Below are 27106 nucleotides of genomic sequence, written 5' to 3'. Positions count from 1 at the left end.
TGGCTTTTGGTATTGCGTTCCACCATTTGGAGCCTAGGTAACTGAATCCTGCTGTGTAAATGGTCTTATAGTTTGTTTCGGCAATAGGGTAGATGGAGAAGTACGTAACCTCTGGTTTCTGGGCTTGCATGGAAAGATTAATCATGTCTACATATATTCAGGTGCCATTCCAAATAATATTTTGAAAATGATGGTGCTAGCTTTGAAAAATAGTCTAGCCTTGATGAGTAGCCAATGTAGTTTTTCGAGCAATGGGGCGACTCTTTTTTTCTATTTCGACTTCCTGAAAATCAGTCTTGCTGCTGTGTTTTGTACAGTTTGTAATGATTTTAGTGTATTTTCCTTACACCCTACATATGCTGCATTGCAATAATCTAATTGTGATAGTATCATCGATTGTACTATTATCCAGAAAGATCGTCTGGGATAATCTTTCTGGATAATCGTCTCTTATCCTTCTCCGTTTTCATAGTGTTCTGAAGCATTTTGATGTTACTGCTGATACTTGACTGTCCAGTGATAGGTGCTTGTCTATAATTATTCCCAATAGTTTCAGTTGTGACTCGATTTAGTATGTTTGGTTGTTGAATGTGAAATTTTGGTGTGATGTCGAGGTGTGTGAGTTTCAAAGTACATAAGTACATAAGTACATAAGTAGTGCCATACTGGGAAAGACCAAAGGTCCATCTAGCCCAGCATCCTGTCACCGACAGTGGCCAATCCAGGTCAAGGGCACCTGGCACGCTCCCCAAACGTAAAAACATTCCAGACAAGTTATACCTAAAAATGCGGAATTTTTCCAAGTCCATTTAATAGCGGTCTATGGACTTGTCCTTTAGGAATCTATCTAACCCCTTTTTAAACTCCGTCAAGCTAACCGCCCGTACCACGTTCTCCGGCAATGAATTCCAGAGTCTAATTACACGTTGGGTGAAGAAAAATTTTCTCCGATTCGTTTTAAATTTACCACACTGTAGCTTCAACTCATGCCCTCTAGTCCTAGTATTTTTGGATAGCGTGAACAGTCGCTTCACATCCACCCGATCCATTCCACTCATTATTTTATACACTTCTATCATATCTCCCCTCAGCCGTCTCTTCTCCAAGCTGAAAAGCCCTAGCCTTCTCAGCCTCTCTTCATAGGAAAGTCGTCCCATCCCCACTATCATTTTCGTCGCCCTTCGCTGTACCTTTTCCAATTCTACTATAAAGAACCAGGAATTTGGTTTTGTCTCTGTTTAATTTGAGTTTGAAAGTTGTTGCCCAGTTTTCTATGAGGTCCAGGCCTTTTCTGACTTTACTCAATATTTCTGAGATGGGAAAATTAGGTTCTTACCTTGGTAATTTTCTTTCCTTTAGTCATAGCAGATGAAGCCATTACGTATGGATTGTGTCCATCAACCAGCAGGGGGAGATAGAGAGCACTCAACTTTTCACAGTGCTTCATGGCCAGCCAGCTCCACAGCCTCTTCAGTATTTGAAGCTTCCAAAGCAGTATGGCAAACCGCAATGGGAATAACATGAACTTTCCTCACAGCGAACGATGGCCCCTTAACAAGGGCATGAACTCAAAAGGAGGGAATGAACACATCCTCCTGGAGGGAATAAACTCGTCCTCCTTATTGTATAACTGGAGGGGATACATGCAACCTCCTGGGGGGAATAAACTCATCCTCCAAAACATAAACTGGAGGGAATGGACTCATCCTCCTATAAGTGAACATGAATCCTGAAGACTGTTTTCCAACTTTCTCCCAAGGAAGGAACTTCAGGAAACAAGAACAGAACTTGAAACAGATTCACAGCATACAGACAATCATACAGGGAGGGCTCATGGCTTCATCTGCTATGACTAAAGGAAAGAAAATTACCAAGGTAAGAACCTAATTTTCCTTTCCTTGTCATCAAGCAGATGAAGCCATTATGTATGGGATGTAACAAAGCAATCCCTATATAGGGTGGGAACAGATCACACCACGCGCTAGCACTTGTGCTCCAAAACGCGCATCCCTCCTAGCAGCCACATCCAGCCTGTAATGTCGGGCAAAAGAGAGCTTAGAAGCCCATGTTGCTACACTGCATATCTCTTGACGAGAGAGTGCTCCAGTTTCAGCCCAAGAGGAAGAAATCGCTCTGGTAGAATGTGCCTTAAAGGCTACAGGCGGAGACCGGCAGGCAAGCAGATAAGCTGAAAAGATAGTTTCTTTGAGCCAGCGGGCAATAGCGAGGACCTGATAGCAAAACAAACAGATTATCATAGATCCTGAAAGAGATAGTAACTCGCAGATACTGCAGCAGAGTCCTGCGCACATCCAACAGGTGCAACTGCCCAAAAGATTCTGGAAACTCCTCCATATCAAAGGAGGGCAAGAAAATAGGCTGGTTTAGGTGAAACGCTGAAACCACCTTAGGCATGAAGGAAGGCACGGTCCGAACCTTGACCCCGGACTCTGAGAATTGCAGAAAAGGGTCTCTACAGGACAGTGCCCGGAGCTCTGACACCAGTCTCGCCGAAGCAATGGCTACTACTACTACTACTACTACTATTTAGCATTTCTATAGCGCTACAAGGCATACGCAGCGCTGCACAAACATAGAAGAAAGACAGTCCCTGCTCAAAGAGCTTACAATCTAATAGACAAAAAATAAATAAAGTAATCAAATCAATTAATGTGAACGGGAAGGAAGAGAGGAGGGTAGGTGGAGGCGAGTGGTTACAAGTGGTTACGAGTCAAAAGCAATGTTAAAGAGGTGGGCTTTCAGTCTAGATTTAAAGGTGGCCAAGGATGGGGCAAGACGTAGGGGCTCAGGAAGTTTATTCCAGGCGTAGGGTGCAGCGAGACAGAAGGCGCGAAGTCTGGAGTTGGCAGTAGTGGAGAAGGGAACAGATAAGAAGGATTTATCCATGGAGAGGAGTGCACGGGAAGGGGTGTAGGGAAGGACGAGTGTGGAGGGATACTGGAGAGCAGCAGAGTGAATACATTTATAGGTTAGTAGAAGAAGTTTGAACAGGATGCAAAAACGGATAGGGAGCCAGTGAAGCGACTTGAGGAGAGGGGTAGTATGAGTAAAGTGACCCTGGCGGAAGATGAGACGGGCAGCAGAGTTTTGAACCGACTGGAGAGGGGAGAGGTGACTAAGTGGGAGGCCAGCAAGAAGCAGGGCCACAAGAAAAACGGCCTTTAGTGTCAAATCTGTCTCCGATGCTCGCCGAAGCGGCTCAAAAGGAGAAGCCTGCAGGGCCTTCAAAACTAGCCCCTGGTTCCAAGCTGGACAGGGTGCTCACACGGAAGGCCGGAGCCGAAGAACCCCACTAACAAACCGTGCCACATCTAGATGAGCAGCTAAAGACATGCCTTCAACCTTACCATGAAGGGAGGCCAACGCTGCCACTTGCACCCGCAGGGAATTATAGGCCAAGCCTATTTGTACACCATCCTGCAAAAAGTCCAGAATCGGCGTGACAGGAGCCCGCATGGGTGTGATCGCTTTAGAAGCACACCAAGACTCAAACTGGCGCCAAATCCTGGCATAAGCCATGTGTCGCGTCCCGCGCCCCTACCTGCACTTCCGCCGCGGGGGGCGGGAGCCAGCGTCCTCCGCGGCGAGGGGTAGCGGCCCGTAGGCCTCAGCATGGAGTCGGGCTCCGCCGCAGTGATGGCGGTTCCGGCCGGGACCGGAGGCCGGCGACTGCGGCCGCCGGTCTCTCGGTCGCCGGTTGTGGAGGCGATGTTCGCACCGCCGAAGGAGGCGGCGCCAGAACGCGATGGTCGGCGTCTTCCTCCCTCCTGGGCAGGAGGGCCCAGAGCTCCGCCTCTGAGGCGCCGGATTGGGAGGCCAAGTTTGTGGTCCCGCCTGGGAAATCGGACAGAGCCAGAGGGGCTCTGCCGATAACCCAGGGCAGGATTGGTGGGCTGCTCCTACGGGGGCGGGGCGGCTGATGTGGTACTGTATTTAAAGAAGGGAACTGAGCTAGCACTTTGCTTCAGGTTCTATTCCCGAAGCCTATCTCCGTGGTTCCTGTGTTTGGTTGTCTTCCTGGTTTTGCGGATTTTGGAATTTGGACTGTTTCCTGGTTTCTCTGCCTAGCTGCCTGCCTCGACCTCCAGCCTGACTTTGTCTTCTCTACTAGCCGCCGGCCTTGACCTCTTGCCTGACCCCGACTACGCTTTTGCTGCCGGTCCTGATCTGCTGCCAGTCTTTGGACTCTTCTTTCCACCTGCCCGCCTCTCTCCCGGTTCCAGCCCAGGACAGTCCGGTAACCCCACGGTTCCTAAGTCCCGTTGACCGCCTGCAGCTGGGGGCTCAACCCTTGGTGAACGGCGGTCGCCGCGGGTGAAGACTTGGGGTTGCACGGCTGTCCTTTGAGGTCCTTTTGGGCCTTGCGGGACCTAAGGGCTCACCCTCCTTGTGGACTAGACACCATGGAAGTGGAACGCTTGCGGGCCTGAAGGAGAGTGGAAATGACTGTGTTTGAATAGTCTGTGTCCCTCAATTGCACTCTCTCAATCGCCATGCCATATGACCAAAGCGGCAGGCGTCCTCCATAGCTACCGGGTCCTGTGACAACAGGTTCGGTACCAGAGGTAAAGGAAGGGGAGCCTCCACTAGCATCTGTCGGAGGTCCGCATACCAAGGCCTCCTGGGCCAATCCAGGGCGATGAGGACCACTTCTCCTGGGTGCAGCCGAATCCACAGGAGCACGCGCCCTATCAAGGGCCACGGAGGGAACACATATAGTAGGCCCGGAGGCCAGGGCTGAGTCAAGGCATCCAACCCTGCCGAGCGAGGATCTCTCCATCTGCTGAAGAAGCACGGGACTTTGGCATTTGAACCTGTCGCCATAAGATCAATCACGGGCTTGCCCCATTTGGCACATATCTGCAGGAATACTTCGTCTGCTAGTTCCCATTCTGCTGGATCAATCTGATGCCTGCTTAGATAATCGGCTTGCACGTTGCTCTGACCTGCAATGTGAGCTGCCGACAGAAACTGAAGATGCAGCTCGGCCCAGTGGCAAATCTGTTCGGCCTGCGCAGCCAGTGCTCTGCACTGAGTGCCGCCTTGTCGATTTATGTAGGCCACTGCTGTCGTGTTGTCCGACATCACTCGGACAGCCAATCCTTCCAGGGTCACTTGAAAGGCCAGAAGCGCCAGAAACACTGCTTTCAACTCCAGGCGGTTGATGGACCACTCCGACTCCTCGGGTGCCCATAGACCCTGGGCATGCTTCCCCTTGCAATGTGTGCCCCAGCCCTTCAGGCTGGCATCTGTCACTACTAGTCACCAATCGGGGAGTGCCAGCGGCATTCCTCGCCGCAGCATGCTGTCTGAGAGCCACCACTCCATGCTGAGTCGAGCCGCAGGGAGCCAAGAAAGTCTGCGTTGATAATCCTGAGAAACTGGAGACCATCTTTGAAGTAGGGAATACTGTAGAGATCTCAGGTGCGCTCTCGCCCAGGGCACCACTTCCAATGTGGCTGTCATCGATCCCAGCAGCTGGACAATGTCCCAAGCTCGCGGGTGGGGCATCCTCAGGAGCAGACGGACCTGATTCTGAAGCTTGCACCGCCTTAGCTCAGGTAGGTATACATAGCCCGAGTCTGTGTTGAACCTGGCCCCCAAATATTCTAGAGATTGCGAGGGGGGTCAGGTGACTTTTGGCCATATTGACGACCCAGCCTAGAGATTGAAGTACTGAGACCACTCTGGCTGTAGCTTGATAGCTCTCTGTTACAGAGTCTGCTCTGATGAGCCAGTCGTCTAGGTATGGGTGAACCATGATACCTTCTCGCCTGAGCAAAGCAGCTACTACCACCATTACCTTTGAAAAGGTTCGGGGAGCTGTGGCGAGGCCAAAAGGCAAGGCCCGGAACTGGAAATGTTTTCCCAACACCGCAAACCTCAGAAACTTCTGGTGCGGGGGACAAATTGGTATGTGCAAGTAAGCTTCTTTCAGGTCTAGAGATGTGAGAAACTCTCCTGGCTGTACCGCAGCAATGACGGAGCGCAGGGTTTCTATGTGGAAATGCCGCATTCTCAGGGACTTGTTTAATTCTTTTAAGTCCAGAATAGGGCGAAAAGACCCACCTTTTCGCGGCACCACAAAGTAGATGGAGTATCGGCCGTAGCCGTGTTCAGCGGGAGGTACCAGGGACACGGCCCCTAACTGAATCAGACCTTGCAAAGTCTCCTCTACCGCCGCCCGTTTGGCGGCAGAACCGCATCGGGACTCCACAAACACATCTCTTACTGGGGCGTTGAATTCTATTCTGTAGCCATCTCTGATCAGGTCCAGAACCCACTAATCTGAGGAAATACTGGCCCACTCCTCGGCAAAGACGTCCTCCGATGACAGGAAGCGAGGATGGGGCCGGTGCACCATCATTGAGAGGGTCACCCCTGAACTCCAGGTCTAGAGCCGGTGGCTGAGGAACGCTTGTCCGAGCGAAAGGAGTTCCTCTGCTGAAAAACGGGCACGAGAAGTGAACCCAGCAGAACGCCCCAGGCGGTACCTTCTAGCTTCACGGAAGCGAGGTCTATAAGAAGAGTGGACTGCCTGGCCCTTGGAGGAAGGCCTCGGCCTATCTTCGGGCAAGCGCTGGGGTTTAGGGTCTCCCAGGCCTTTAAAAAATTTTTTTTCCAACTCCTCACCAAATAGGAGAAGGCCTTGAAAGGGCAACTTCAACAACCTTTGCTTAGAGGCTATGTCCCCTGCCCAATGTCGTAGCCAAGTAAGACGGCGAGCCGCCACTGCTACTGCCATTTTAGCTGAAGCTCTGACAATATCATAAAGGGAATCAGCCAAAAAGGACAAGGCCAACTCCAGCCGCGGAGCTACATCCGAGAAGGGCTCCACTCCATCACCGGGCTGTTCCACTGCCTGTTGCAACCACGCCAGGCAGGCTCTAGCAGCATAACAACTGCATGCAGACGCCCGAACAGTAAGACCTGCAATTTCAAAGGACCGTTTAAGTGCTGCTTCCAGCCTACGGTCTTGTATATCCTTCAGGGCAACTCCTCCTTCCACAGGGAGGGTAGTTCTCTTTGTCACCGCAGTAACTAGGGCATCTACTTTAGGCCTTGCAAAGCGAGCCAAATGCTCCTCACGCAGAGGGTATAATTGCCCCATAGCCCTGGAAACTTTCAAAGGTCCCTCGGGGTCAGCCCACTGAGCGGAAATAAGCCCTTGGATGGAGTCATGCAAAGGAAAGGCTCGAGCAGGCTTTTTGGTACTAGCCATCCTAGGATTCACAGAGGAGGCCGTGCCACTATCAGGCTCTTCAATAGAAAGGACCTGTAGGGCATCTGAAATAAGCGCTGGCAGCTCATCACGGTGGAAAATCCTCACCGCGGAGGTAATTCTGCACCTGACTCTGGCTCCTCATACCACAAAGGCCTGCCAGAACTCTCCGAATCCTCACAGCCCGACCACGGGGGGGGGGGGGGGGAAAGGAGGTGCACCATAATCTGAAGGGGAATTAGCCCTTCTACGCTTTTCTTTATGCCAATTATCAGGGAAAAATAGCCTCAGCGAGCAGTCCCAGGCCAGAATCCACCGGGGGGGGGGGGGGGGGGGGCGCGACAATAGAAGGGGCCTCAGACGACCCTTGAGGGAGAGCTCTTTTCAGCATGTATGCTTTATGCAATAACAACACAAAATCAGGGGAGAAAAACTTGCCCTGGGCACCCAGATCCCGTCCGGGGCTAGCCGCTCCCTGAATAGCCTCAATTCGAGGTTCCCCCCCCCCCCCCCCGGGCTCAGGGCTCTCAGTCTCTAAGGAGGCCGCGCCATGCGGAGAATTCAAAATGTCGTCCGCTGCCAGCTCTGAGCGGGAAGAATCATCGCTCGCAATGCTCAGGTCGGCTCTTACACCTGTACAGCACAATTTACAGAGCCCCGCTGCTGATTTGCGCTTGCCACACCGGGATCAGCGCTTTACATTCTCTGCAGCCATCGCTGAAAACGGCGAGAAAATTCAAAATGGCGGTTTCGCGCCAAAAACGCCCCGATCACGGGCCCACCCCGGAGGAGTTAGAAAACACTCTTACCTCACCGGACCAAGTATCACAGCTCCGGTCCCATAGAAGATTCAAAGGAAAACCTCTGTTCCATTTCTTTTTTTTTTAACGCAGTGAGGAAAGCAGAGGTAATAAGAACTCCGGAGGCTCAGATGAGTGGGAAAGGCAGGGAAAGGCGAACCAATGTGCCTGCATCCACTGAGTGGGAAAGGACAGGGAAAAGCAAGCTAATATGTCCACATCCACGGGGGCATGGGTAAGGCAGGGAAAGGGCTAACCTATGTGCCTTCAAAGTGAAGCTGCTATAGCCTCTAACACCCCGGCTAACAACTGGCAAACCAGGAGCCACCCCCAGGCAGATTTTTGATGGAGCTCGAAGAAGCTGCAGCCACCCTGCTTGGGGAGATAGAGAATACTGAAGAGGCAGTGGAGCTGGCTGGCCATGAGGCACTGTGAAAAGTTGAGTGCTCTCTATCTCCCCCTGCTGGTTGATGGACACAACCCATACGTAATGGCTTCATCTGCTTGATGACAAGGAAACTGTTGTTGAAAGATATGTAGATGGTGACATCATCTACATATATGAATGCGTTGAAACCCATAAATTCCAGTTTTTTTCTGAGTGGTGCCATCATTACATTGAACAGTATTGGTGATATTGGCGAACCCTGTGGTACTCTACGTTCTGAGACTGAGGAGGCTGATAACTGGGAGGCATCTTTACAAAATAGGATCTTGTCCTTAGGAAACCACTAAACCATGCTGCCACTCTTCCACTGATTCCCATGTAGTCGAGTTGTACCATTAGTGTTGTGTGGTCTACTAGGTCGAATGCAGTTGACATATCAAATTGTAGTAGTAATATATTTTGACCTTGGCTTAGTAGATTTCTGAACTTCATTATTAGGGTGGTTATGATTGTCTCTGTGCTGCGTAGTGGTCTGAATCTTGATTGGGAATTATGCAGGATTGAGAATTGTGTCAAGTATTCCATTAGTTGCTTTGCTACAAGCCCCTCCATTATTTTGGTCATTAATGGTATTGAAGCCACTGGTCTGTAGTTTCTGATATCGCTGATCTTGCTTATTGTGTTTTTGGGGATTGGAGTGAGTACAATATCACCTTTGTCAGTTGGGAACTGACCTTTTGAAAACATGTATGTGATGTGTTTGGTGAGGCATTTGATGAACCAGTCTGGTGGGTCTCTCATCATGTGGTTGGGGCATTTGACTAGCAGGCAGTAAGCATGTGCGTATTTTGTCCCCACCAGTCTGGTGGGTCTCTCATCATGTGGTTGGGGCATTTGACTAGCAGACAGTAAGCATGTGCGTATTTTGTCAGTGTGCTTGGTTTGGGTGATTTGAAGGAAGACCAGGTTCTGTCTGCTGTGGTATGGGTTTCTGTGATTTCGCACTCTTATAGGAAATCAATGATGGATGTTTGTGATTTCGCAAGGTTTGATCTTGTGATTGCTATTTTGCATCTAAAATATTATTCAAGCTCATCTGCTGATGGTGTTGTTTCAGTTGATACCAATACGTCTTGGATTTTCAGTACTTTGTTCAAGAGTTTGAATATTTTTTTTTTGTATCAATCTGCTCTGGGTTGTTGTATGTGTTGTAATATTCTGCTTTAGCTTTCTTTATGTGGTTTGTATATGTTCTTGTATATGTTTTCTCCATGTGGTTTTGTTTGTGTCTGATTTGTTTATAGCCCATGTTCTTTAAAGTTTCCTGCATAGCTTTTCTTTTGCAGTAGCTAATCATTAAACCAGGAACGTGGTTCTTTCTTAATTCTTGTTTTCGCTTTGACAGATGCTATTTTGTTTAGGAGTGTACTCGCTTGCTTCGTACCAAATTTTCATGAAGTGTATGTCGTTGGGTGCAATGTTTCTATGTTCGTTTGCCACCATTGTCCACAAGGTGTTGTTGTCCACCTTCCCCCTGGTTGTGATTATGTGTGATGTTCTTGGTATTCTGTTCTTGCAGTTCTCTTCCCATTGTAGTATAAAGGCGAGCTTGCTGTGGTCTGACCATGGAACCTCTTCCCATTTGTGGTTCTCTACTATGTGGTTGTTGTTTGCTGAGAATCTGTGGGCTAGTAAGTCTAGTAAGTGGCCTCTTGTGTGGGATAATTGCCCTGTGCTGTTCTGATGTTCCACTGAAATTCATTAGGATTCTGGAGTTGGTGTCATTTTGTTTTTCTAGGTAAAGATTGATATCTCGCATTAGTAGGACATTTGGTTGCTTAATGCAGATGTCTGGGTTGAACGGTTCTGTTTTCAGCTGGTCTCTAACCAGGGTTTTGGAGCTAGCTGCTCCCGTGACCTTCTAATCAGCGGCCATCTTTGCACATTGCTGCCATCTAAGCACCATATGCAAATCTTTAAGCTTTGTTTTATATACCATTCATTTCCTAATTAGAGATCCCCTGTGTTCATCCCATGCCACCCTGAATTCTGCCCTACTGGGCAGGGGTCATCAAAGTATCTATCTAGCCCAATATCATGTTTCCAACAATGGCCAGTACAAGTCAGAAGTACCATGGACAAGATTCCATGCTACTGTTCCCAGGGATAAACTGTGTCTTTCCCCAAACTTTTTGTTAAATCCTGCAGCACTAATTGCTTTTAACATTGGTTCTGGCAATCAGTTCTAGAGCTTAACTATATGTTGAGTGAAAAATGTTTTCTCCTATTTCTTTTAAATGTGCTATGCAACTTCATGGAGTGGAAACTAAGAGTGGTGAGCAGGTAAACAGAAAATGAAATATAATAATTTAAAAAACAAAACCACTTTGTCGTAGCTTTGGCACATACAACTGGTGTACTCAGCAGACAGAAAAACTGAAGGGGGCCCCAAGCAGAACATAACTGTGTAAAAATTTCCATGTTGATGCTATCAGATGGCATCACCCACGGGTGTGGTAGATTATCCTGCTCTTTCTTTGGAGAAAATGTTTTCTCCCTATTTCTACTACATACATACAGTCACTGTACTTTTTTTACATTTAGAAAATATAAGTTTCACCGTTACTTGAACATTACCAAAAATCAAAAGACAACCCTTCCTCTGCAGCTTCTTAATAATCAAACACACATTTTATTTTTGTGCTAGGCTCAACTGCATAGCTAGGCATTTAAATGCAGAAGCCTAAGCAGGCAATTACAATGACAGTGCATTTCACCAAACAGCTAACACAGGGCTAGATTTACTAAAGCGTGTTACTGCAGGAGTTATTGGTAATCAGGTCCCATTGCATAAAATGGAAAATGCAGTAAGACATCAAACATACCCGAGAGAGATCTTGTGGAACTTCGCACTTTTACTTCTTCATCAGAGCCAAAACCCAAGAACTGCTCCTCCTGCAAAAATCAAAGATGATATTAACAATGCCAGTATGGACTAAAGTATATAAAAACATCATTAAAAAAAATCTAGTAGGCTGAGCCCAATCAATGATCTGTAGAAATAGTGGCGATATGAAACTTGTTTTTCATCCTACTGCTCACTAAACAAATCACAACCTTGCTAGGGTCAAACTTAACCAAAGGGGAGACTAAGCTCTTGGGAGGCAACAAAGAACAGCTGCAGTTACAAAAGGTCCCAATAACCACATAAACTTAAAAAGAATTACCAGTAATATACTTTCATCCTCAGTGTGGGTGGGCAAAATTTTGAAATGCTTTGGAAACACATATACACACACAATTTAAAAATGAAGTATGATACCCAATTACATCTTTTCATAAGATAGTTCTGTGAAGCTCAATGTTGGCATATTCATGAATGAGTTTAATTATGAAACCTTAAAGAATTTGGGAAGTTGGGGAATTCAAGGCTGACAGTTTGTCTAGGATGCCTGATACACTTGCACTGGCCCTTTTTCTAAGGCTCAAGCCTGAACCGAAAAGCTCACTTGGCAGAGATGGTCCAAGCATATGATTTTTCATGTACAAAGCTACGTTACAGAATTCACTTTATGTTTTACACCATGGTTAAATATACAACTGGGCATTTCTTATTACAACAGCTTTAGATACTCAAAGAAAATCTGTCATCTGTCACCTAATCTGGAAGCTCTAAGAGCAAATGTTCCAACAGAAATTAAGTGAAGAAAATCTGTATTCACATGTTTTGACAATAAAGCTCTACTTTACTTGTAATTACCGTCATCAAAAACCTTATGCACTATAGCAAACAAAACAATAAGTTCAATTCAGTACTAGATTCATAATTTGTCCATTTGTTGGTTTGCTTGTTCGTTTATGGCCCATTTTAAATCTATTCCCTTCCTTCTTTATAATAAGAGTAAAGTAAAAATATTTATAAGTAAAAAGGGTGTGTGGCCACGATTAAGGTGAAATTTAGTCATACCTGTTAATTTCCTTTTCTTTAGTCCAGGTGCATCATCCTGACTAGTGGGTTGTATCCCCCGCTTACCAACAGATGGAGGTACAGAAACTAACTTTTCCCTGTGACATCATCAATATAAGTGCTGGGGCTCTCCAGAAAACTCCAATATGCCTCTGCCAAAACAGTGGAAGATCCTTTAAACTACATCTATGCCCCATCAAACACGCAGCTATGACTAAATTTGAACTCTCTTTTTTTTTTTTTAATTTCTTTTTGAACACCACTATAGAGAAAGACAGCTCCCCATGAGTCCCATCAAAGTCTTACAAGGGAGGGTCTCAGGATGATGCAGCCAGACTAAAGGAAAGAAAATTAACATGTATGACTAAATTTCACCTTCCTTAGCATCCAGGCTGCATCATCCTTAGAAGGCTGACTGAATTTCAGTTTCCAATTCAGCACAGAAACAGACCCGAAATCTGGGTTTCTGCCAAAAATGGAAACTGAAATTCTTCCCCCACCTCACAGAAAATGGGTGGTGGCGCAGCCCCCCCCACAGGCTGCTTGACCACCCTGTAGGCAAACCCTAGTGGTCTAGTGGCCTCTTCGGGGGCAGGAACAGAGACCATTTGTTCCTGCCTGCTTCTGCTGCTGAATCAAAATGACTGCCAAGGGAGGTCCTGCAGTCAGAAGATCCCTAATTGTAATCAAGGTTCTTAAAAATTCATCTGGCTGTACTATTAGTTATAAATCTAAGCAACTTAAATTAGTGGATTTCATAATTTACTGAGATTCAAAATGGTAGACGTAGTGAAGCAGGGGTATTTTCAAAAATGTCACCACTATTATCTCTTTAAGATAAATAGCAAAAAGGAAAAGTGGATGACTGTTTAGATACCAGCTAACTTATCCAGAAACCTTTCCTGATCCTGCTGTAAAAATGGTCAAGTAACTAATAATGAAAAAAAAATGTTACAAACCAATGCTTTCAACTAGTTTGAGCAACCATTTACCTGCTACCTGAACAGTTCTTGCTCTCAACAGGCTGTCTCTGAAAGTGTGAACATGTGCAAATGGAAATATTCTGGCTAGATGCCTTAAGGTATACATAAAGGTGTGCCAACAAGACATGTGGGGTTCAAACATTCCTGTGTATATACAAATATGAATCTTTGAATGAACTATTTATAGTATTTATTTCAATTGTTCCCTCCGGCAGTTCCTAACCACAAATGACACTAAGTCAGATGCTTTATTGGAACGGCCTCCCTACTCCACAGCTGTATTATACTAGGACTCTTCTCAGTAGTAGCAAAAGCAAAGAAGTAAACGACTCACAATCTCCTGTTTAAAGACTATCTCCCCTTTGTTCCTCAGCTAGCCAGCCAACCTCAGATTCCAGAGGTAACTCCCAAAACTGTAACTCCAGCAGACAAGCCAGAGGGACAACTTATATCATTGAAGCAAAAAAAAAAAAGAACCAAATTAAAATTATGTCGTACCTGATAATTTTCTTTCCATTAGTCATAGGACATGAATCCAGGAACTGATGGGTTATGCCCATCTACCAGCGATAGAGCTCAAAACTGAACTCTGCTATACAGGATGGTGAAGGTCCTGGAGATTCAGTACTTCTCTTAACAAAGTAGAGGATCCCAGAAATGAACAGCACTTCTCCTCCAAAGAGAATGAAACATGTAAAACACCAAGGAAACTCCAAACGAATTAAAACTAGAATTCAAAACAGAGAAGGGAACCCACTGCACAACCACTGAATATGAGAGTGGGATGCTGGATTCATCTACTATGACTAAAATAAAGAAAATTATCAGTTAAAACATAATTTTATCTTCCTTAGCGTGAGAGCAGATGAATCCAGGAACTGATGGGATGTAGCAAAGCAAATCTCAAGTAGGGCGGGACACAGTCATCCCTGCAGAGCAAACTGAAGCACTAAAGAGGCCTCTGACCGAGCTTCGTCAACCCGATGTTTAGAAAAAGTGTGTACGGAAGACCACATAGCCAACTGGCAGATCTCATACAGAGTGAACACATGCAATTCCACCCACGAAGTTGCCTGTACCCTAGTACAGTGAGCTTTCAAAGAAAGGGGAGGTTGTTTTCCAGACAACATATAAACAGGAGAAATGGCCTCCTTAACCCAACGCACAATGGTAGGCGTGGAGCCTGACAGCCTGCTTTAGGCCTCCGAAAGAGAACAAAAAGATGATCTGAATGACAAAATTCATTGATAACTTCCAAATATCGCGAGGGAAAGTAGATCCTGACTTGAGTGGGAATCTTTTGCACATATCCAGAAAACACCGAGCTGGAAATTCATCTCCATAATCCTCCTATCTGAAACAGGGAAGGAACAACTGCTAGTCAGTACTACTCGTCTCTTAGGGGTCATCCTCGATTTATCCCTCACATTTGCTCCCCAACTCTCAGCAGTTGTTAAACGTTACTTTTTTAAACTCCACATAATTTGTTCCATTCGTACATTACTAACCCCCTCAGCTTTAAACATTCTCATTCACTCTCTAATTATCAGTCAACTGGGTTATTGTAATGCTCTATATCAGGGCATTATACTAAAGGATTGCAAATGACTATAAATCATTTAAAACACTGCCATTAAACTAATTATTGGCCACCATAAATATGATCACGTCACATCACTACTTAAATCAGCACATTGGCTACCTATCTCTTACCATATTACTTACAAGCTTCTCCTTTTGGTTTTTAAAACTTTATATTCTGAAGAACCACCCTCTTTAGATTTCTGATCCCATGTTGCCCTATCAGAACATTCAGATCTATGAATCAGAACAGAAAGGTTACTTCCTCACTGAAACAGATAGTTATCAGACACTACTCGCAGTTCAATATTTTCCTGAACCATTGAACATACTTCCAGTGAATCTCAGACTACAAACTGCCAACAATTCAAGACTAACTTTAAAACATTTCTATTTTAATACAGTGGGGGAAATAAGTATTTGATCCCTTGCTGATTTTGTAAGTTTGCCCACTGACAAAGACATGAGCAGCCCATAATTGAAGGGTAGGTTATTGGTAACAGTGAGAGATAGCACATCACAAATTAAATCCGGAAAATCACATTGTGGAAAGTATATGAATTTATTTGCATTCTGCAGAGGGAAATAAGTATTTGATCCCCCACCAACCAGTAAGAGATCTGGCCCCTACAGACCAGGTAGATGCTCCAAATCAACTCGTTACCTGCATGACAGACAGCTGTCGGCAATGGTCACCTGTATGAAAGACACCTGTCCACAGACTCAGTGAATCAGTCAGACTCTAACCTCTACAAAATGGCCAAGAGCAAGGAGCTGTCTAAGGATGTCAGGGACAAGATCATACACCTGCACAAGGCTGGAATGGGCTACAAAACCATCAGTAAGACGCTGGGCGAGAAGGAGACAACTGTTGGTGCCATAGTAAGAAAATGGAAGAAGTACAAAATGACTGTCAATCGACAAAGATCTGGGGCTCCACGCAAAATCTCACCTCGTGGGGTATCCTTGATCATGAGGAAGGTTAGAAATCAGCCTACAACTACAAGGGGGGAACTTGTCAATGATCTCAAGGCAGCTGGGACCACTGTCACCACGAAAACCATTGGTAACACATTACGACATAACGGATTGCAATCCTGCAGTGCCCGCAAGGTCCCCCTGCTCCGGAAGGCACATGTGACGGCCCGTCTGAAGTTTGCCAGTGAACACCTGGATGATGCCGAGAGTGATTGGGAGAAGGTGCTGTGGTCAGATGAGACAAAAATTGAGCTCTTTGGCATGAACTCAACTCGCCGTGTTTGGAGGAAGAGAAATGCTGCCTATGACCCAAAGAACACCGTCCCCACTGTCAAGCATGGAGGTGGAAATGTTATGTTTTGGGGGTGTTTCTCTGCTAAGGGCACAGGACTACTTCACCGCATCAATGGGAGAATGGATGGGGCCATGTACCGTACAATTCTGAGTGACAACCTCCTTCCCTCCGCCAGGGCCTTAAAAATGGGTCGTGGCTGGGTCTTCCAGCATGACAATGACCCAATACATACAGCCAAGGCAACAAAGGAGTGGCTCAGGAAGAAGCACATTAGGGTCATGGAGTGGCCTAGCCAGTCACCAGACCTTAATCCCATTGAAAACTTATGGAGGGAGCTGAAGCTGCGAGTTGCCAAGCGACAGCCCAGAACTCTTAATGATTTAGAGATGATCTGCAAAGAGGAGTGGACCAAAATTCCTCCTGACATGTGTGCAAACCTCATCATCAACTACAGAAGACGTCTGACCGCTGTGCTTGCCAACAAGGGTTTTGCCACCAAGTATTAGGTCTTGTTTGCCAGAGGGATTAAATACTTATTTCCCTCTGCAGAATGCAAATAAATTCATATACTTTCCACAATGTGATTTTCCGGATTTAATTTGTGATGTGCTATCTCTCACTGTTACCAATAACCTACCCTTCAATTATGGGCTGCTCATGTCTTTGTCAGTGGGCAAACTTACAAAATCAGCAAGGGATCAAATACTTATTTCCCCCACTGTATGCCTATACTTGAAGTATGCTATCCTACATCTGGGTATAAATAACTAAGACATTGCATATCCCTATTGTTTTCCCCCCTCCCCGCTTTCTTATTACATATTGTAGTTCCATCTCTGTCTCCCTCACTATCACCACCGTTTTGTATACGCTTGCTTCTCTCTATGTTTACAATGTGAGCCGCTCAGACACCTCTATTTGATGAGCGGGGTACAAAATTCTTGAATAAACTTGGAAACTTGAATTAAGATGGAATGCTGACAGGACTCTCGGGAAAAACGATGGGACAGTCCAAACCGTGACCCTAGCTTTCAAGAATCTAAGGAAAGGGTCCCTGCATAACAATGCTTGCAGCTCTGACACCCACTTTGCTGAGGAAAAAGCCACCAGAAAAACTGACTTCAACATCAAATCCTTAACAGAAGCCTGTCAAAGAGGCTCAAGGGAGAAGACTGAAAGGCCACCCTCCAATCTTCCAGTACCGTGCTTGATTTTAAAGATAAATTACATATTACAAACAATTTATTTGTTACATTTGTACCCCACATTTTCCCACCTATTTGCAGGCTCAATGTGGCTTACATAGTACCGTGAGGCGTTAGTCGCCTTCAATGAAACACAGATACAAAGTGATGTTATTATCAAAAAGGATCATGTGTTACAGATACACTAGGAGAATCGTAGAGAAGAAGAGTTGTATAGTGTTCGTTACGGGCTTTGGTTTTGTTGTGTTGCTGGATTCAGGCGTTTAAGTTGGGTCAGTAGGGTATGCCTTTTGGAACAGGATGGTCTTCAGTGATTTCCGGAAGCTAAAGTGGTCATGGATTGTTTTCACAGCTTTTGGGAGGCCATTCCATAGTTGTGTACTTATGTAGGCGAAGCCGGATGCGTCACTTGTTTTGTATTTCAAGCCTTTGCAATTTGGGTAGTGTAGATTTAGATATGATCTAGCAGAACCGACTCTGTTTCTTGTTGGTAGATCTATGAAGTCTATCATGTATCCTGGGACTCCACCATATATGATTTTGTGGACCAGAGTGCAAATTTTGAAGATGATCCGCTCCTTGATTGGGAGCCAGTGCAGTTTTTCTCGAAGAGGTTTGGCACTGTCGAAGTGTGTCTTGCCGAATATCAATCTGACTGCTGTATTTTGGGCGGTCTGGATTTTTTTTGTTAGTTGTTCCATGCATCCCGCGTAGATTCCATTATATCACCACCGTGGAAAGCAGTATGTGGAGTACCTCAAGGATCACCACTATCACCAATACTCTTCAACATGATGATGATTCCATTGGCACAGTCCCTATCTAATCGAGGACTTAACCCGTTCATTTACGCAGATGATGTCACTATCTACATCCCCTTCAGACATGACATGAAAGAAATAGCCAATAAAATCAACAATGGCCTGAACATCATGGACTCCTGGGCAAATTCATTCCAACTGAAACTGAACACTGAAAAAACACACTGCCTCATTCTTACCTCTCAACATAACAAATATAAACCCACAACATTAACTACCCCAGGTCACACCCTCCCTACATCAGACAGTTTGAAAATACTCGGTGTCACACTCGACCGCAACCTAACTCTTGAGAGCCAGGTAAACTGTGTAATAAAGAAAATGTTCCATGCAATGTGGAAGCTTAAACGACTAAAACCTTTAATCCAATTACGTACGTTTCCTTCGATCCCAAAGTGGTTAAGTAGCCATAGAAGTATGTTGTGGTTTACCATGTCGAATGCACTCGACATGTCGAACCGGAGAAGGAGTATACTTTTACCTATGGCTATCTCCTGCTTCAATTTGGCCAGGAGGGTAACTAGTACCGTTTCAGTACTATGGTGGGAGCGGAATCCTGATTGCGAATGATGTAGTATTGAGAACTTGTCCAAGTATTCCATGAGCTGTTTAGTCACCAGGCTCTCCATCATTTTTACTACTAGTGGGATAGATGCCACTGGGCGGTAATTGGTGAGATCATTTGTGCTTTTCTTGGTGTCTTTTGGTATTGGGGTGAGTAAAATGTTGCCATATTCCTCAGGGAAGAGACCTTGTTGTAACATGAAATTTAGGTAGGATGTGAGTTCTAATATGAAGCAATCAGGGGCGGATGTTAGTAAATAACTGGGGCATGTGTCCAGTTTGCAGTGGGTCTTGGCGAATCTGTGAGTTGCTTGTCTAATTGATTCGGTGTTGATGAGATTAAATGTTGTCCAAATACGGTCAGCTGGGTATCCATCGGAGGTTGAGTCTAATTCGTTGAAGAAGTTTTGTCGGTATTGTGATGAGGAAGTGTGTTGCGCAAGTTCATTTTTCTGCAAGTTCATTTTTCAATTCTATCAGTGCTCTGGGATGAATACCATCCACTGCAGGTGATCTGCTACTCTTCAATTTGTCAAATCACGCCATTACATCCTCCAGGTTTATAGAGATTTCATTCAGTTTCTCTGACTCGTCAGCTTTGAATACCATTTCTATTACCAGTATCTTTCTCAAATCTCCCTCAAAGACCAAAGCAAAGAATTCATTTAATCTCTCTGCTATGGCTTTGTCTTCCCTGAGTACCCCTTCTACACCTCGATCATCTAGCGGTCCAACTGATTCTTTTGCCGGATTCTTGCTTTTAATATATCTTAAAATTATTTTACTATGTGTTTTTGCCTCCAACGCAATCTTTTTTTTCACCCAAGGCAGGTAAGCTCTAAATGCATAGGAGCTGCACACTGCAGGGACAACACCGAGACCTCAAAGGGAGAGCTTTAGGGCAGATTCCAACTTCCTATCCTGCAGATCCTTGAGCACTATACTGTCCTCCATAGGCAGCGTCATTGTCTTCATCACCACGACTACCACAGCATCTATCTTAGGCAGCTTGAACCTCTCAAGTTCTTCCTGAGTAACTAGATAGAAGTGTGACATTCCTCTGTCGACCTGCAGGCTGGCATCTGGCACAGACCACTGTGCAGCAATCAATTCTTGCATAGCCTCATGCATTGGAAATGCCCTAGGAGGCTTTTTGGTACTAGTCATGAGAGGGTAAGCGGAGGCCACCAGCTGAGAATCCGGAGAATATGCAGGATTTCCAAGAACTTATTAATGAAGGAAGTTCCTCCCTATGAAATAATCTCACTGCATTTGGATCATTCGTCTCGTCAGACAGAAACTCCCCTTCCTACTACTACTACTATAAATCACTTCTATAGCACTACCAGTCGTACGCAGCGCTTTACAATTGAACATGAAGAAGACAGTCTCTGCTCAAAAGAGCTTACAATCTAAATCAGGACAAACAGACAGGACCAAAAAGGAGAAGGGAAGGACAGACAGACAGGAGAGACTATGGGCATAATGACTTTGGCGAAATATTAGTCATGCGGCAGAGTTTTGAACAGATTGAAGAGGAGAGAGATGGCTGAGTGGAAGACCTGAGAGAAGCATGTTGCAGTAGTCTAAGCGAGAGGGTGTGGATGAGGGTTCTGATAGTGTGTTCAGAAAGGAAAGGGCAAATTCTGGCGATGTTATAAAGGAAGAAACAACAGGAACCTCAGGAAGGCTGATGGGCCTGAAGCAGCAGAAAACCACTTCAGAGGGAACTGGAGAAGGGGGAGACACAGTGCACATCTCCACTAAGACCAAGTGCCTCACCTTGGCAGAAGCTGCCTGCTGTAAAACAGAGTCCTGAGGGGCTTTAGAAACTATACCAGACTTCTTCAGTAAATAAGCCTGGTACAGTAAGAGCACAAAGTCAGGGGTAAAAGGAGAAGCAGAAGCAAAATCAAGGGAAGCAGCAGTGCATCCAGCAGACCCCAATACCAACAAGGCAAGTCACTCCTAGAATCCTCAGGGGAAGTGAATGCCACGGGGAGAGAATTGCAAAGATCTAAAATGGCTGACTCCTCTCCTGTGGGAACCTCTGACACAGCATCCGGAGAAGAACTTGAGGTGCCATTTACTGCATAAGCGAGAAGGTCCCGCCACTGTAGCTAAGGTGTCCTGAGGTCCAGTACATGCCAAACATGGTCCTGATACAGATTTCCTGGCTCCACATTGGGAGCAAAGCTTGACTAAATCTGTAGCCATGCCAGAAAAAACTACAACTACCGAACACCCAACAGTAATTAAAAAATTAAAGACACGCTCACCGCCAGCAGTGCTGCACTCTGTAGCCCCTCACTGCTCAGAATCACTGGATTTGGTCTTGGAATTCGACCTCCTCTGTGAGTGACCAGCTGCTAAAGGCCCCTTAGGAACTTGGCCTTAACTCTTTTTTTTTGGAAGGCAAAAGGAGAAAATCACAGCAGGAGGTGGGGAGGGACCTGGCACCATCAGTTGTAACCACAAAAATGGAACAGGAGCTAAATGATCCCCAAGAATCCAGGAGCTGATGAGAACCTGTCCACTGCCTACTGGAGATAAAGCAATACTGGATCTCCAGGAGCTTCACCGTCCTATATAGCAGAGTTCAGTTTTGAGCTCTGTCTCCACCTGCTGGTGGGCATAACCCATCAGTTCTTGGATTCATCTGCTCTCACACTAAGGAAAATGATATCACACTATAGGAAGCATTTGGTTTCAACTGTTGCTGTTAAAGTTGATGCAACCAGTTATTAAGTTTAGGAAGCAGTTAGTTTTTCACATGGGTACTGCACAATTTTGCTACTTAAATGATGTAATAATATAAAAACTGTGTTATGTTTTTATTCAGGTTCCCTTTATCTAATATTACATTTTGTTGAAAGATCAGAAACCATTCAGTGCAATATAGATGTCCAATAATAGGAGAAATCAGGAGGGGCTAAAACTTTTTCACATCACTGTATATAATTGTACTTATTTGTATAGCACTACCAGATGTACACAATGTTTAGCTATGGTGAAAAGTATCTAGGTACAGTAAGTCTCTGTCCAAAAGAGCTTACAATCTAAGCAGTTATCTAAGTAATGGGAGACAGAGTGACTTGACCAAGGTCACAAGGAATAACAATAAAGGTAGTAGCATTTGAACCTTGGATTCCCTGGTTCTCAGGCCACTGCTCTAGCCACTAAGCTACTTTTCCATATACAGGTTAACCCTGGGGTGAAAACATTTTAGAAAATTTTTAGAATCAGGATAAACAACTGTTTATAGGTTTTCAAACATATTTTTATCTCATTTGTCTTTTGTTTTGCCACTAGTCTTTTTGTCCCCATTCCTTTGTGGCTAAAAGTGCCATCAGCCCTAATAGTGGCTCTGTTCCTCTCTGCTGGCCAACAGCAGCTGCTCTCCCACCTAAGCCTAGCTCCACACCCAGCTGCCCCACTGAAGTAGTATCTCCTGCCCAGGCTTTGATCCTCTCCTTCCCAGCTACCACCAGAAGATCTTCTCTTGGATCAGAACACAAGTATCACGTGCCAAACTTTAGGCACTCAAGATTTTACAGGCCTGAAGCTGGTTTAAAGATGTTATAACGTGATGCTCAGAAAAGTAAGAACTGTTTGCTAGTCTAAAGTATCATGGAAAAAAAGAATGGTATACTAAAATACAACACTCATCATCTTGGGCTGGGCAGAAGACCACAAATCAGGACTGAGCCATAATCGATTTTTCAAGATTTCCACGATGAATATACACGAGATCTATTTGCATACAATGAAAGCAGTACATACATATTAACTTCATTCATATTCATTGTAGAAATCTTGACAGCCAGACTGGGTTGTGGCCAGTGGTGTGCTGGAGCCGGCTCGCAAGAGCCGGTTGTTAACCTTTCTTCCGACTTGCGAGCCAGTTGTTAAAACGCGCGAGCTGGCTCTCCTCCCGTCCCCGACCTGACTCTTCAAATTTTTCGGGGCAGGCAGTCTTGCCTGCCCGCTGCCAGTGCTGACTCTCCCCCGCTGGTGCTGCCGGTTCGCGCTTTAAAAATGGCCACCAAGACTTCTGCTGAAGTCTTGGAGGCCGTCCTTGTAAGTCAGGGGAGAGTCAGCACTGCTTGGCACTTTCTGTGGCTCAGAAATTTAGAATGGAAGCCCCAAGGTCAAATTGGACTGAATTGTCCACTATTGAAGAGAGCACACAAGCTCCAGGGATACTTGGATGACATCTTCTAGACTTCCCGTGGCTTGATACCACTGAGAAGCCAGGGTCTATTGAGCAGATCTCATGTGTAGACATGCCATGTATGTAACGTACACTGTGGAAGCCATGTGGCCCAACAATCTCAACATCTGCCAAACTGTGACCTCCTTCGAAGTCCAAGCCGTGGACACTAGGGAAAGAAGGTTATCCGCATGTGTCTCTGGGAGGTAGACTTGGACAGTCTTCGTATCGAGTAGGGCTTCTATGAACTCCAACTGTTGAACCAGACAGCGATGCGGTAGTTGATAACGAACCCTAGTAGTTCCAGCACCTGAATAATCATCCACATGGACTCCCGAGCATCGTCCTACGAGGTGTTCTTCACCAGCGAGTCGGTGAGATAAGGGAACACGAACTCCCAGCCTACATTGCGATGCTTTGATTATTGCTAGACACTTACACTTTGTAAAGACCCTGGGAGCTGACAGCGCAACACGCAGTACTGAAAGTGATGTGTTCCCAGCCAAAACAGAAGATACTTCCAGTGGACTGGAAGTATCGGGATGTGTGTATATGCATCCTTCAAGTCCAGAGAGCACAGCCAATCATTTTCCTGAATCATGGGAAGAAGGTCGCCCAGGGAAACCATCCTGAACTTTTCTCTAGAAATTTGTTCAGGGCCCTCAGGTCTAGGATGGGACGCATCCTCCCTGTCTTTTTCTGCACAAGGAAGTACCTGGAATAGAATCCTTGCCCCTCTTCCCCTGGTGGAACGGGTTCGACCGCAAGGGCCTTGAGAAGGGCGGAGAGTTCCTCTGTAAGTACCTGCTTGTGCTGAGAGCTGAAAGAATGGCTCTCGGTGAACAATTTGGAGGTTTGGGAAGCAAATTGGGGGTGTATACGAGCCAGACTATCTGAAGAACCCACCGGTCGGAGGTTATGAGAGGCCACCTTTGGTGAAAAAACATTGTCTCCCCCCCCCCCCCCCAAAAAAAAAAAACTAGCAAGTCGTCCGGAACTAACATTTTGACTGTGCTATGCTCTGCTGGAGCCAATCAAAAGCTCGTCCCTTGCTTCTGCTGGGGAGTAGCTGGGGCCTTTGGCACATGCTGTTGACGAGAACAAGCGTGCTGGGGCTGAGCCAGAGCAGGCTGGCAAGCCGTAGGAGTGCACCTACGCCTAGAGTGGAAATAGGGAGCAATCTGCGACTTACCAAAATACCTCCTGGATGAGGAGGCAGTTGCAGAAGATGCCCAGCGGGAGAGAGAAGACATAGCATCAGTATGCTTCTTGATTTGGTCAGCGACCTCCTCAACCTTCTCTCCGAAAAGATTATCCACCCGGCAAGCGGCATCCGCCAACCTCTGCTAAACAGAATGTTCCAGGTCAGAAACACGCAGCCATGAGAGTCCGCACGTTGCTATACCTTGGGCAGAGTCCCTGGATGCCATGTCAAAAAAGTGTCGTAAGTGCCCGTGGCCTAGAACTTATGACACACCTTCTGCTGCTTGACGAACTGGCGAAATGGCTCGGCCTGCTCTGGAGGGAGCGCATCAACCAAGTCTGATAGCTGACGCACCGAGTTCCGCAAGTAAATGCTCATGAAGAGCTGGTATGACTGGATACGGGAGATGAGCATAGAGGCTTGATAAAAAGAGTCCAGGGTTCTAGTTTCTCTGCCTAGGGGAGCCAAGGCATAGTCCCTAGTACTCCTGGCTTTTTTGAGAGCAGCATCCACCACCATGGAGTTGTGGGGTAACTGAGATCTGACCAAACCAGATTCCCCGGAGATTCAATAATGGGTGTCAATTATTTTGGGGACCACAGGGACAGAGGGGATGCCCAGTTCCTGATGGGGACCACCTGAGTATCTCGTGGAGAGGAGTCATCACTGCCTCCTTAGGAGGGGAGATGTAGTCCAGGACCACTAGCATCTTGGCCTGGGCTCCACTTCTACGGGGAATGGAATGGCATCAGCCATTTCCCGTACAAAGTAGGTGAACGAGAGGCTCTAAGGTGGAGACATTCTCCTCTCAGGTGGTGAAGAGGGCTAAGAAGGAATCCCATAGGACTCGTCAGAGGAATAGTACCTGGGATCTTCTTCTGACACCCATGAGCACTCCTGCTCGATGTTGGATAACAGTTCCCTAAGGGATATCTGAGAACGGGACCGCCTCGATACCGAGGACCCATGTCCTCGAGAACGAAGTCAAGAAACTGCCTCTGGCCTCGACTCCGGTGAAACTTCCTCCACTAATGTCGAGGGGGTGCTGGCCTGGGAGGCTGACACCGGGTCAGCAAGTGGCGTTGGAGACTGCATCGGGGGCCGAGAGCCAGACAGGACCGCAGCGGAGGTATGGTAGGCACAAGCACCTCCGATACCAATGCACATCACTGCATCAGGCCATCCAGCAGCTCAGGAAGCAAGGCCTGGATGCGCACATCGAGGGCCGCCATGGAAAAAGACTGTGGCGTTGGCTGAGGCGCACGCTGCAGAATCACTGGGGCTGATACAGGAGCAGGATCTCGGCTGCTTGGAGACACATCGGCATCTCATGGATAGAGGGGGGAACGGTCCTCCCGGTGTCGACGCTTCTCAGGTGCTGACTCCCTCAGTGCCCCAGAGCTCCCGACACCATGCATCGAAGGAGATCAGTATCGGTGCTTCTTGGCCTTCGCCCGATGCATGTCAGCCATGCTCCTCAGTGCCAATGAGGACGACATCAAATCCTCTCATCGCCTCAGGGTCGGGTCCGACAATGGCCAGTCCTGGGGGGCCTGCATAGCAGGAGGCCTTGAGACAGGTGGAGACACACTCGATGCCTCACTGCTCCCAGTGTCATGGGGCCTTGAAGCAGCCATCCCTACTTGGGCTCCTGATGGTGCGACGGTCGACGTCGATGCCTCTGACCTTGATGCTGATGCTGACGTCGAAGGAAAAGACTGGGCTCCAAAAATCTTGGCATTTGGTTTAAGAAAAAACGTATGACGGAGATTCAAGATAGTGGATGCATACTAGAATGCTGCCGCAGTCTCTCTTACTTGTTTATTTCCTTATGAGTAAATGCAGAGGAAAGCAGCCAATTCGACTGCAGAAGCCTTCAACAGCTCCAGTGTCTGGCCCTATTAATAATACATATGTGATCCATGGGGGGAGAGAAGTAATGGGGTCCACAGATCTTCCCACTGGAACCAGTATCTCGAGGAGGAAGAGAAAACTGCTCCTTTGGGACTGAGCCAACTTTGACTGCAGACCGGAGAACTCTACCACTGCAGCTGTATACTGCTAGCTCACCAGTAGCTGTGCAGTGGAGTTTGGCACCAGAAGCAGCACGAGGCCGTTCAGAAAACCAGCAGCAAAGATGATCTTCTAGGGCAAATGGGTGTTCTCCTGCAAATGCTAGCAGCACTGGACTCGGCTTCAGAGATAAAAGTGAGATCTGGAGGCGAAAGCAGCTCTGCAACTGCTCAAGGAGAAGGAGACTTGGAGATTGGAGTTTTTGAATGGCAGCAACTGAAAAGCATCAAAGTTGACGCTTTTCAGTTGCTGCCATTCAAAAGATAAGTTTGTGTGAAGAAGCACATGTGCTATATTTAAATATTTTTGCTATATTGTGCAATTTTGGGATATAAAAGCTGTAAAAAATAAGAAAAAAAAGAGAATAAGGAAAGGGGGATTCTGTGAGGATTTGCACCACACCATTTCGCCTATAGCGATAGAACAGGACTGTTCATATGGTTGTGAGTTGCATGTGAATCTGATGACCCCCAGAAGAATTTAAGTTTATTTCTTAATTAATCCTGCTTATGAGATTAATGTTTGGGACATGAGTATGCTTTTGGATGTTTAGTCCCCACATTTTTTCTATTTGGTGGTTTTGAAATAAAGTGTCTAGTACTGTTCTGCATCTGTTGTCCCATTCTTGGAAAAATTGGGGCGAGTCTGTGGGTGTTGTCCATTCGTCTGTATAGAATTGCTGCCAGAATGTTGGTGGGTCTATTTTGCCTCTCGTGGTATAGGTTTTTTGCTCCTGTTTTTGTTGTGTCTTTTTTGTTCTCCAACGGAGGGAGAGGTTTGCTTTGTAGTGA

The 27106-nt window shown here is 46.2% G+C and overlaps 1 protein-coding gene across 3 annotated transcripts in view; it reads right to left on the bottom strand.

The window, feature by feature from the left end:
- The window catches only part of KMT2A (lysine methyltransferase 2A), a 473075-nt gene that overhangs the window by 392333 nt on the left and 53636 nt on the right, over positions 1-27106 (bottom strand). For all 3 annotated transcript variants that reach the window (XM_030220693.1, XM_030220691.1, XM_030220692.1), the window contains exon 2: positions 11317-11386. In XM_030220693.1, the coding sequence (XP_030076553.1) occupies positions 11317-11386 (70 nt within the window). The remainder of the gene's footprint in view (positions 1-11316; positions 11387-27106) is intronic.

This window comes from Microcaecilia unicolor, chromosome 12, assembly GCF_901765095.1.
Source record: "Microcaecilia unicolor chromosome 12, aMicUni1.1, whole genome shotgun sequence".
NCBI classification, from domain to species: domain Eukaryota; kingdom Metazoa; phylum Chordata; class Amphibia; order Gymnophiona; family Siphonopidae; genus Microcaecilia; species Microcaecilia unicolor.
The sequence above is the reverse complement of the archived record's forward strand: the minus strand, read 5'-3'. Positions and strand labels throughout refer to the sequence as shown.